Source organism: Montipora foliosa, chromosome 10 (genome assembly GCF_036669935.1).
Source record: "Montipora foliosa isolate CH-2021 chromosome 10, ASM3666993v2, whole genome shotgun sequence".
Classification (NCBI taxonomy): Eukaryota; Metazoa; Cnidaria; class Anthozoa; order Scleractinia; family Acroporidae; genus Montipora; species Montipora foliosa.
In genome coordinates this window covers 7,395,948-7,405,947 of record NC_090878.1, presented here as the reverse complement: position 1 = coordinate 7,405,947, position 10,000 = coordinate 7,395,948, and the positions used below count along the sequence as shown (strand labels likewise).

At 40.8% G+C, this 10,000-nt stretch overlaps 2 protein-coding genes across 2 annotated transcripts in view; one reads left to right on the top strand and one right to left on the bottom strand.

Moving 5' to 3' along the window:
- Positions 1–2,376: 2,376 nt before the first annotated feature.
- On the bottom strand, positions 2,377–6,152 carry LOC137973091 (uncharacterized). Its single transcript, XM_068819824.1, has 3 exons — positions 5,872–6,152; positions 3,205–3,493; positions 2,377–2,931 (listed from the first exon to the last, which is right to left on the bottom strand). Exons 1-3 carry the CDS (start codon positions 6,051–6,053, stop codon positions 2,476–2,478), a joined length of 927 nt encoding a protein of 308 aa, XP_068675925.1. The 5' UTR covers positions 6,054–6,152; the 3' UTR covers positions 2,377–2,475.
- Positions 6,153–9,149: 2,997 nt separating this feature from the next.
- The window catches only part of LOC137973092 (uncharacterized), a 1,464-nt gene continuing 613 nt past the window's right edge, over positions 9,150–10,000 (top strand). Inside the window, exon 1 of the mRNA XM_068819825.1 lies at positions 9,150–9,352. Within this exon, the coding sequence (XP_068675926.1) occupies positions 9,214–9,352 (139 nt within the window). The 5' untranslated portion in view covers positions 9,150–9,213. The remainder of the gene's footprint in view (positions 9,353–10,000) is intronic.

The following is a 10,000-nucleotide window of genomic DNA, read 5'->3' as shown; positions in this document are numbered from 1 at the left end:
CAAGAGAAATTGGAAACAATGCTTACCGTAAATGATCTAATAAATAAAGGATATGGAGATAGGGCGTTTTCTGTTCGTGGCCCTTCCCTATGGAACAGCTTGCCAGACGATCTCAAAAATCAGAAGACACTGGAAGACATTAAAAGAAAACTTAAGACATATTTATTTAATCACGCTTTCATTTAATTATTATCAATTACAATTCTAAATTCTATTTTTTTTTATAAGTTTTTAAGCGCCATCGAACTCTGGGAATTTGGAGCTATATAAACGTATATTATATTATAATAAATGCCCACTCTCAAATAAACGCCTCATATCTTATAAATGCCCCCGTGAGGTATTAAGTTTGTGTTAGATGCCCTGGCCCCCACTAATAAAAGCCCCGTGTCTAATAGACACCCCCCTGCCCCACCAAGAATCCCCTTTAATAAAAACCAGGAAAACGCTCCATAGTGTATTAAAAATCACGAAATTTGTTTAGTTTCTTGCTTGCTTAGGTAGTAGCAATGGCTTGCAAATTGCATCTTGTTCAATCTCAAGTTCAAAGTACAGATAGCGCTCGTTAATTTTATTAGTTTCTGTACTCAACTGATATGTCAGTGTTAAAGAATACACCGGAAGATGGAAACATGCGACCGCCGTCAAGGAAGACTATTGTCGAATAATAATTCTGATAATTGACCGCCTGGTCACGCCGGCTTTCCGAAAATGTGATTGCAAAGCCCTTCAAGTCCTGTGCGTTGAATCGAGCAGCTGATGGCTCCGAAGATTCAATGATTCATTGCTTAAGAAAGGCGGATCAATTTTACTATGGGTAGTGTCGACCGACATATCGGCCGATCTGTCGACCGACATGTCGGTCGATGGTCGGGCGATATGTCGGTCGATAGTCGACCGCTAGTCGACCGCCAGTCGGTCGATAGTAGACCGATATGTCGGTCGATAGTCGGCCGACAGTCGGCCGGCAAAAAATTGCGTGGTGGTCAACATGACGACCGACTCTCGACCGACAGAGGCAATGTCGTGTCTCGGTGAAATATCGGCCAAGTGTCGGTGGAATATCGGTGAAGTGTCAGTGGTCTATCGGCCGAGTGTCAGTAGTCAATCGGTATCGCTTTTTTTTTTTTTGTCCGACGTAAAGTCCTGTATGGAGTTTACTGAGAATTGTTCAGCGGCCGAGAATGAAGCGTTTTTTAACATGAGATCTGCAAAATTAGCTAATAGCTGAGAAGTACGTAAAGTTTTACTGCCAAACATTAAACTGAAAACAACATCAGCAAAGTGCCGTTTTAAGGCTTGAAATATTTGTGGAACTTTGCTCTGCAACACACGTTGGTTGATAAAGGATTAGAAATATATTGGCGGCTAATTAAAATTCAGAGTAAGAATCTAGGTTTCCATCGAGGCCTGCGAAATAGCATTTTCAACCATTGGCCGGCTATGAGTCCTCTGAAGCCATCTAGAGAGGTTAATTTTAAATTCACTTAGAAACACATGAAAACCTTCACTGAAAGATGGAATTAAACGAGCTGAGGCGAATTGTGCTTAGCTTTTATTTTCTTCTTTTTTATTTGTGATATCATTTTTATATTATTTTTCTACTCTGTCAGGTACGCCCTTGCGTATTTGCGTAGGGAGAATTTGCGGCTGCCGTGGCACTAAATTACAAGCCTTCGCGGCGATTTTTTAGAGTTTCAAAGCTACTATCTATCAAAGAAAACCTTGAAATTCAAAAAGGAATAGCGACTGCATAAGTAACACACCCGAAGTATTATCGCACCTTGGCAGCTCTATTTTAGTCTCACTTTACTTTAACACACATTATATTTTTGTTAATAGTGTCTGTAAAAAATACATAAAAAATATATATATAAAGTGCGTAACACTATAACTAATAGTGTAGTAACTATTTCACCACGCAAACTGACGCAAAGAGCGACTCTGAGCGACGTATCATTCGTGATGGAATTTCAGGTTGCGTAAAACAAAAACATAAGCAATTAGCCAAAAATGTTTGCCGTTTCATATTTTAAACACAGTAAGTTTGAAAGAAATTTATCATTATTATCAATTATAAGTCTGATTTTGTCTGTGACTAAATTCATGGGCTGCTTTAATAAACGTTTGAGCCTTATTACTGACTAACCATAACCCTAAAGTTTTCACCTTATTTGGTCGTTTCCAATGCTGGAAGCCTATCCAAAGAGCTTCTGTGTTTTTTTATTGTTTAGTCTGAGACCAGAGATTTAGGGTTAGGAACTGGCTGAATTGTATCTCTTCAATAGCAAACATTCTGAGACCGTTTCAATTGAACCAATAAAAATTTATTCTGACAAGTAAAATAACCAACAAAAATGTTTTCAACGGGGTGGGGGTATGGAACCAAGCCTACTTTGAGGGTGTGGGATGATGGTAGCAGAAAGAGACGATCTTTGTTTGCTGTGTGTTGTACAATGGTATTGACTGATTCCCTTAAAGGGGATACTGTTCAGCAATGTCATCGAGCAGCCTTCGAAAGCATCCATTTGGGTGAGGCTCACCATACCACCTTCGCCACGTGAATTCCTGAAGGTATTCAATGAGAAAGTCAGGGTTTGTGTTTCCCTTCATTTTCTTAAATTTTTCCTTTGCCGTACACCAGTTGCTTTCAGCATTCTGTGTATGGACTCCGGTTACTGGATCGACAAAATGTAGAGAATGATTCACCGCCCCGTGTTGTAAGCCGAGTCTTCTCTGGAGTTGCCGATATGCCGCCCACTGGTCCGTGTGCACTATGGAGCCAGGCTGAACCTTCCGTTGAATAATACGCAAAAGAGTCGCCGCATTGCGTCGCCTTACGAGCTGTAGGTATGGTCGGGCTGGAGCATACTGTGTATCAAACAACCCCAGTACCCATCTTTCTCTTTGAGGCCGACGCCCCCTGTGAAACTGCAAAGGAATAACAATTACAGCTCCATGAATTAAAATATTATGAAATATTATGAAAAGAATCATTGGAAATACGGTACATTAAAGATGTGAGGTGACGGAGGTGATACGACGCGCTCAGTCCGGCTTCAGACCGAGAACAGTACTGTTCAGTAGCGTAGAAGTACTGTGAGTGAGATTTTTATTTTGTAAGCAGTAGACTAGTTGTTAGGCGGCTAAGGCTTAAGCACAGTGATTCGAACCACTGGAAGGCCATACTTCCTATTTTCTTACCTTGGACTTGTGATTAAACTTTGATTCGTCGATCTGCACAATGACACCTGGTCCGCCTAACTGTGGAATCGGGTGGCGCAGCAATGCTTCCCATGCAACTTGCCGACACTTCCGTGCGAACTTGACTAAAACTTTCTGTGAGGCCGTTCCTTCAATTTCCATCATTCGTAGCGAACACTTGTGCGCCCATTTCCAGAGAAATTGCAACTGCCTTGCGATTGAAATTTTGCTTCCATAGAAATACGAATGTACTCTCACAGACGAAGAGCGTCGACAACGGTGACATCTCCTGTTGAAACGTAAAGTTTAAGCTATATAGGTATGTTCGGTTCCAAGGGTATAGTTTTTAACCATTTTGTTCTGAAATAGGGTGTTCGTTGTGAGTTTGAAGCCCAAATGGTCTGAAATAGTTGAAAGCTATCGAATTTTAGCTCAGGTCGGCAGGGAAAATACCGTAAACTGCCGCTTATAAGCCCATCCGGTTACCGCTAATGCTCTAATTAGAGCCCAGCTTCCAATAAGCGCCTCGATTCGAATTACTGCGGCCCTCCAAAGGCTTAAAATTTTAAATAACCGCCCCCTTCAAATAAGCGCCCCCCCCCCCCCCCCCCCCTCTCCGAAAAAAGAGGTTCAGTACTTGCCGGTACGATATATGAGACGTATACGTGAATGTTCTTCAAAGTCGTACGGGTTTGTTTCTAATTTCCTCGATAGCAATATTCATGAAATATCCTAGAATTACAAGGCCTTTTTCAAGTTTTCTGCTTCCAGTGACTTCAACCACACCCTGCAGAACACGAAAGCGTTTTGTGAACGTTTAAAGTTTCACAAAAAAAAAATTTTCTATCACGTTGTTTGAGTATTTATATCACAGGGAGCCCTCACATCGTTTTTGAGGAAAAAATAAAAATTATAATCTTTCCTTTTGTTTTGTATTGGCCATTTTGAATTTTAAATGCGCGACGCGCTGGTCTGGGAGCGAATTAATTATGCGCGGTCAGATGGTGCGATGTCTGGAACCGAGAAATCTTCGGAAACGCTCGGTCGGTCGTAACCTTTATATTTTTGACAAGGGGTGAAACTCTTTTTAGTCCCTTCGAATTTCTCATGAATACGAAGACAAATATCTCTACAAATTGAACAAAAATTTGAAGGCAGAAGGACCAAAGGTTGAACTAATTATCCTGTAACTTATTAGAGTTGTTCCGCACAAGATGCAAATTTCCACTTTGTGACTTTAGGCATGCAAATTAAACCGGCACCTTGTGACCGGCGTTCTCGATCACGTCTTAATTGTGTTTGAAGACAATGCAGTTCTTTGTCTTTAAACACAATAAGGCGTGATCTAGAATGCCAGTCACAAAGTGCCGGTCTAATTTGTATGCCTACAGTAACAAAGTGGAAATTTGCATCTTATGCGGAACAACTCTATTTTGTCTGAATGTTTCTAGCTGTGCAATATTGATGCGTCGTTTCAAAATCTTTGATTTGGTCGCATGCTTCGGCCAGTTGGGGTACACGGAAGTAAGAATTTCAAATGCTTGATTGACATGTGTAAAGCGGAAGTGAATAAGATTGTTTGTTCTGATTGGCTCTTTATTATTCCGGAATTAGGTCTGTTCAATTCCGGAAGTTTACTTGATTTTGTTACGGAAACAAAATAACCATGTGAATGCGGGGAAATGTACAAAAATGAAGAACGCACGTGCAACTGCATAGATGTTGCTCTGCTATAATTAGGCCTTTTGTTTCCCGATGTTTTCGTTGCTGTTGTTTAGCTCTCGCTCAACAAAGGCCTTAATGAACAGAACAATAGCTATTCAGCAGAACGATTCATGGTCATACCCAATATGCAAAACGGTGAACGTGGGGAAGACGAATTCTTCCTGTTCATTTTTAACGGAACATGAACGACGATCACAGCACTTGGAGAATTTGCTTATTTTATATTTTGAACTTGAACACTTTCTTTTATATCAAGCTAGAGTAAAGTTGTGAATCAGATATGAGAATCATCGATGAATTTTTTTTAATGAAAGCTGTCTTCGAAGTTGCTTGAAAAGTTGTTACCAAAATAATAAAAATACGACTTTCCCTTTTTTTTTAAAAGTGCCTTTTCGGAGTTAAGTTTCTTTAGGGACTTCCTCGGTGATTTTACCTCGACTTCCGGCTCTTTCGCTTTTACTTCCGGTTATACAATGCGATTCTACTTCCGTGTACCCCAACTGGCAGAGACACACGACCATGAAAGCTTGAAGTTGCACCCCTTGTCAAAAATATAAAGGTTACGACCGACCGAGCGTTTCCGAATATTTCTCGGTTCCAGACATAGCACCATCTGACCGCGCATAATTAATTCGCTCCCAGACCAGCGCGTGGCGCATTTAAAATTCAAAATGGCCACTACAAAACAAAAGGAAAGATTATAATTTTTAGCAGTATTGAGCATTTTAAGGCTTCATTTAAAAGAAGTAGACTAAAAACATATTTCGATCAACAGCCTTATTGCTCATTTGGAAACATTTTTTTTAGTCCGCTTATACGTCCATCGGGATATAACCCATCCATTTATAAACTAGCCCATCCAAAACCCCTTGCGAACAGGTATAAGCCCTGGACTTGTAAGCGGCAGTTTACGGTATGTAAATTGGAATTGAAATTACTTACCAAATGTATCCGTCCCCATTGCGCGGGTGGCGAATGAGGCGCATTGCATTCCTACAATTCCCGCAGTTGACATTTCTTTTCAGTAGTCTGTTCCTTTGCAACCAATTTATAAGGCGGAGTTTTCCTCTACTGCTTGTTGCAAAAATAAGGGGACAAAGAACTTCCCTAAAAAAGTTGGGCATTTTAGGAAGCTTGGCTTTTGATATACAATGTAATTCGAATCACTTTGAATGAATGTGCTGAGAACAAAACTCCTAACGGCAACGGCATGACAGCCCGTCACGTGCGTGTGCAGGACTTTGGTTCTAATCAAAGTTAAAACCACAAACAGCGATCGCTGACGAGGGGAACCGTGTCGCAAAAATCCCCATTGTTAGTGTACCATGATCGAGGCCAATGACCAAAACGTATTTTGAATATTTTCATAATCAATCAGGTACAATGAAAAAAGTCCAGTATTGCAGGCCCAGAGGAAAAACTGATAACACGAAAAATTGACTACGACCTGGAAACGCAAAATGTATATAAGTTTTGCATCTGTTCTTTGTTCGCATAATCCAACACCCAAGTTTGCGGCAAAAAAGTAATTAGCGCGGGAGATAAGTCCTTTGAAGAGTGCGCAACTAATTAAACCGTGTCACTTTTACACTTTTTTATAATGAGAGAATTCATACAGAAGAATTTTTCTTGGAGACAAGCCACTTTCCCACACTCCATGATATCGACCCCAAGAGCGACACGGGATAAATATATATAACTCTCAGCGGAAAAAGAGTCGATGCACCTGCATTAGGTGTATTCGAGAACATTAACGCGTTATGGCTTCACGAACAAAAACATGTATGATATGTGGTTTATCGGATGGCCACACTCTGATGAACTGCCCTTACCGATGCGAGTTTTGCGGCGTGTCGGTGAATTATTGTGAGTGCCATGATTCTAGTATAGTGAACAGCGTTTTGGCGTTGGAGACCCCCGAAAAGGCGGACAGAAGTACCGAAACTTCAACATCGAAACCAGCACCGCCACAAGCAGCCCGTGAGAAACGTAAAGGAAGTAACGATGAATGGTAAGCAAACTATTCCTAATTGTAGATTTTGTTTGCAAATAGTATATGCAGTAAAATATATGGATGATTGGAAAAAAATATCGATGGCTATGGCCATCAATCGAAATGAAAGCTTGTTTGGTCATTTGTAGTACGACTTCAAGTAACGCGAGTTTGTATCGAGTCGACTTAACATGCGTATCGAATCGACTTTGACTTGTCAGTATCGAAACGACTTTGTATCGAAACGACCGGACTCCATCGAAATTTATCAGTGTGTGGAATTATGAACAGAGGAACTAGTCTATAATTGGAGCTAAATTATAGATCGCCACTAATAAACTCTATTATGAATAGGCCCTATTTCTTACATTCGTATTTTATTGTATTTACAGGTGTGGGACAAGCAATAAAACTGGACAAAAGAGGCCAGAAAAGACAGTGCCCGAAGAGAAATTCAAAGAAGCCAAGAATGACCTGCAGGCTGCTATGAAGCAATTGAAAAACTCGGAAGAACTCAACAGAAAGAAGGAGGAGGAATACCAGGAAACGATCGCCGCCATGCAAAGACGCATCAAAGAACTTGAAGGTATGTAGCATTTTTTGCACGGTTTATTGTCCACGCTACTGGTCCCATTTGTCCGAGAGTATCTCTGAATTATGCACTGGGATCATGTTTGTCATGATTTGGCGCGGTTTGGTGTCAGACTATCATTATATTTCGATGCTTCGACTATATTTTCGCCTGCTGACAGGCGCTAGAAAGGGAAGGGAGAACGTCAGCAGGAATCGGATGCGGGGAAAAGGTGTGAACATTGTTAAGAAATCAAAAGTTTTGAAATTCGGCGTTGTTTAACAGGAAAATATTTCTTTTCATTTTATTACATCCATCTTTCTACTTTGAAAAAGTTGCGCGCGATGTTTCTGGGGTGGACGTACCTTGCAACATCGCTCAACGGGGGAGTCATAAGGGCTGTCCAAAAAACCGCAAAACCGCATGGAAAAGTCTAAATGCAAAACCGCGCATGAATGCGTTACTGAAAACAGTTATGCACGAAAACCGAAAACCGCATAGTCTTGTTAAACTGCAAAAGCGCAAGTTAAAAGAAATTGTTTGCAAAACCGCATTAAAAATAATCCAAAAACCGGATTACTGCAAATCCTTATGCCCCTCCTCCTCAAAACTTCAAATGTTGCATTTTCTTTTCACCGCAGAATGGTTGCACGCCAAAATGGAGCGCAAAGTATCCGCACTAGAAAGACAGAGTATTCAGTAGAGATGTACACAGGCTGCAACTTCGTTGTGAACGATGCGAAGACGCGGAGTAGAACAGAGATTCTCAAGGGGCGTGTAGATACCACATACGCACGTACGCACGTGTATACAGCTGAAATTTGAAAATTTCTTTTCAATCTTACGAAAATACTCGAGTCAAATCGGATTCAGTCGGCATATTATCGATAATGACAAATTGCTCCAAATGGTAGCCCAGTGGGGATGACAAAGATAGACGAGCAGGGGGTGGGTTGGTAAATTTTCCGACTTTTTGCAACTTTGTCTTTCTGTGCAACGCGCGCGAAAGTTTGACCAAGCGCTTTCGCGTTAAAATGCTTCCGTGGTCAACTGAAAAAAAAACTGATTCTGCCCAAACGGTTTCACTATGAAATTGTTTTGTGCCTAATGGCGGCTTTATTTTGCTGATTGAATGACGCGTCACAAAAAAGTGAAATTCTGACTAAGCGCTAAGCGCTTCGCTGTGGATTATAAGGGCGGCTTCATTTTTCCTTTCGAGTGATTCGCTGTTTGTTATAATGGCGGATTTTCTTTGGACTAATTATTTGTGTACCACGCGCGCGAAAGTTCGAACACTGTTCTGACCAAGCGCTTTCGCGTTAAAATGTTTCTGTGGTCTTTGAACTGCTTCTGCCGAAGCGTATTCACTATGAAATGGTTTTGTGACTCAAATTTTGTAATAATGCCGGCTTTATTTCGCTGATTGAGTGACGCGCCCCCAAAAAAGTGAAATTCTCACTAAGCGCTTATCGCTTATATGGATCCGACCCAAAGTTCGATATACTTTTTCGAATACAAAAACATGCGTTGAAAACATGGCAACGTTAAGCGTATCAGGTATTTTTAATCGATAATTTCATAATTTCATTCGATCATAATATCGTACAGGCAACTGAAAATGCAATATTTTTTTGTAGAGTCGGTTAGCAAGGGCAAGAGTAAACAAAAATCAGCTGCAACTGAAGTGGACACTGACGATGGCCAAAAGTCTGATACTGACATGGGGGAGGTCGATCCTATGGAGGACGGTAATTGGGGAAAGGAAACAAAAGACGATGAAGACGATGAAGACGATGAAGACGATGAAGACGATGAAGACGATGAAGAGGGAGCTGAGCTTGCTCAGAAAAAGACTAAAGGTTAGTTCGTGTGCATGACTGAACAATAACTGGAACATAGCTGATTTATATACAAGTCGAATCCAATGACACTTTCCCTCGGGTATTTGACTTGCTATTAAGGTTACTGTCAACAAAATATGGTCATAATTTTCCCCAAAAAAAATTGGGGCTCTTTAGTTAGACAAAAATTACAAAATCTTAAAAACAACGCGAGATATGCTAGAAAGAGTGTTTTATGGGAACTGGCGAAGGACAGCAAAATGGGTCATAATCCTAGTTTGGAACCGGCATCCTATTGACAATTTCGCGCGCAAAACTCCATGCGAATCTCGAATTTGCATGCCCAGGGGGAGGACTCTCTAATGCAAATGACGGGGTTGCTCGTCGTTCATTTTAAATTTACCCTTAAAGATACCAGTTTTTAGCTGTAGGTATCTTGATTTCCTTTCTTATCGCTTTAGACAACCAATACAGAATGACAGTGGTTTCTTTATTGATATTTATTCGCAAGCAACCTAAAAAGATAGCCTGAGAGCTAGAAACGTGAGATTTTTCTCCTGGAAACCGTAAGCGAGATAGCAATCCCTGATTTTACCCCTAAGACATGTTGACCAAACATGACCTTATCCCTGGGAATTGATATTTTCCTTATAAAATGTCGTAGTC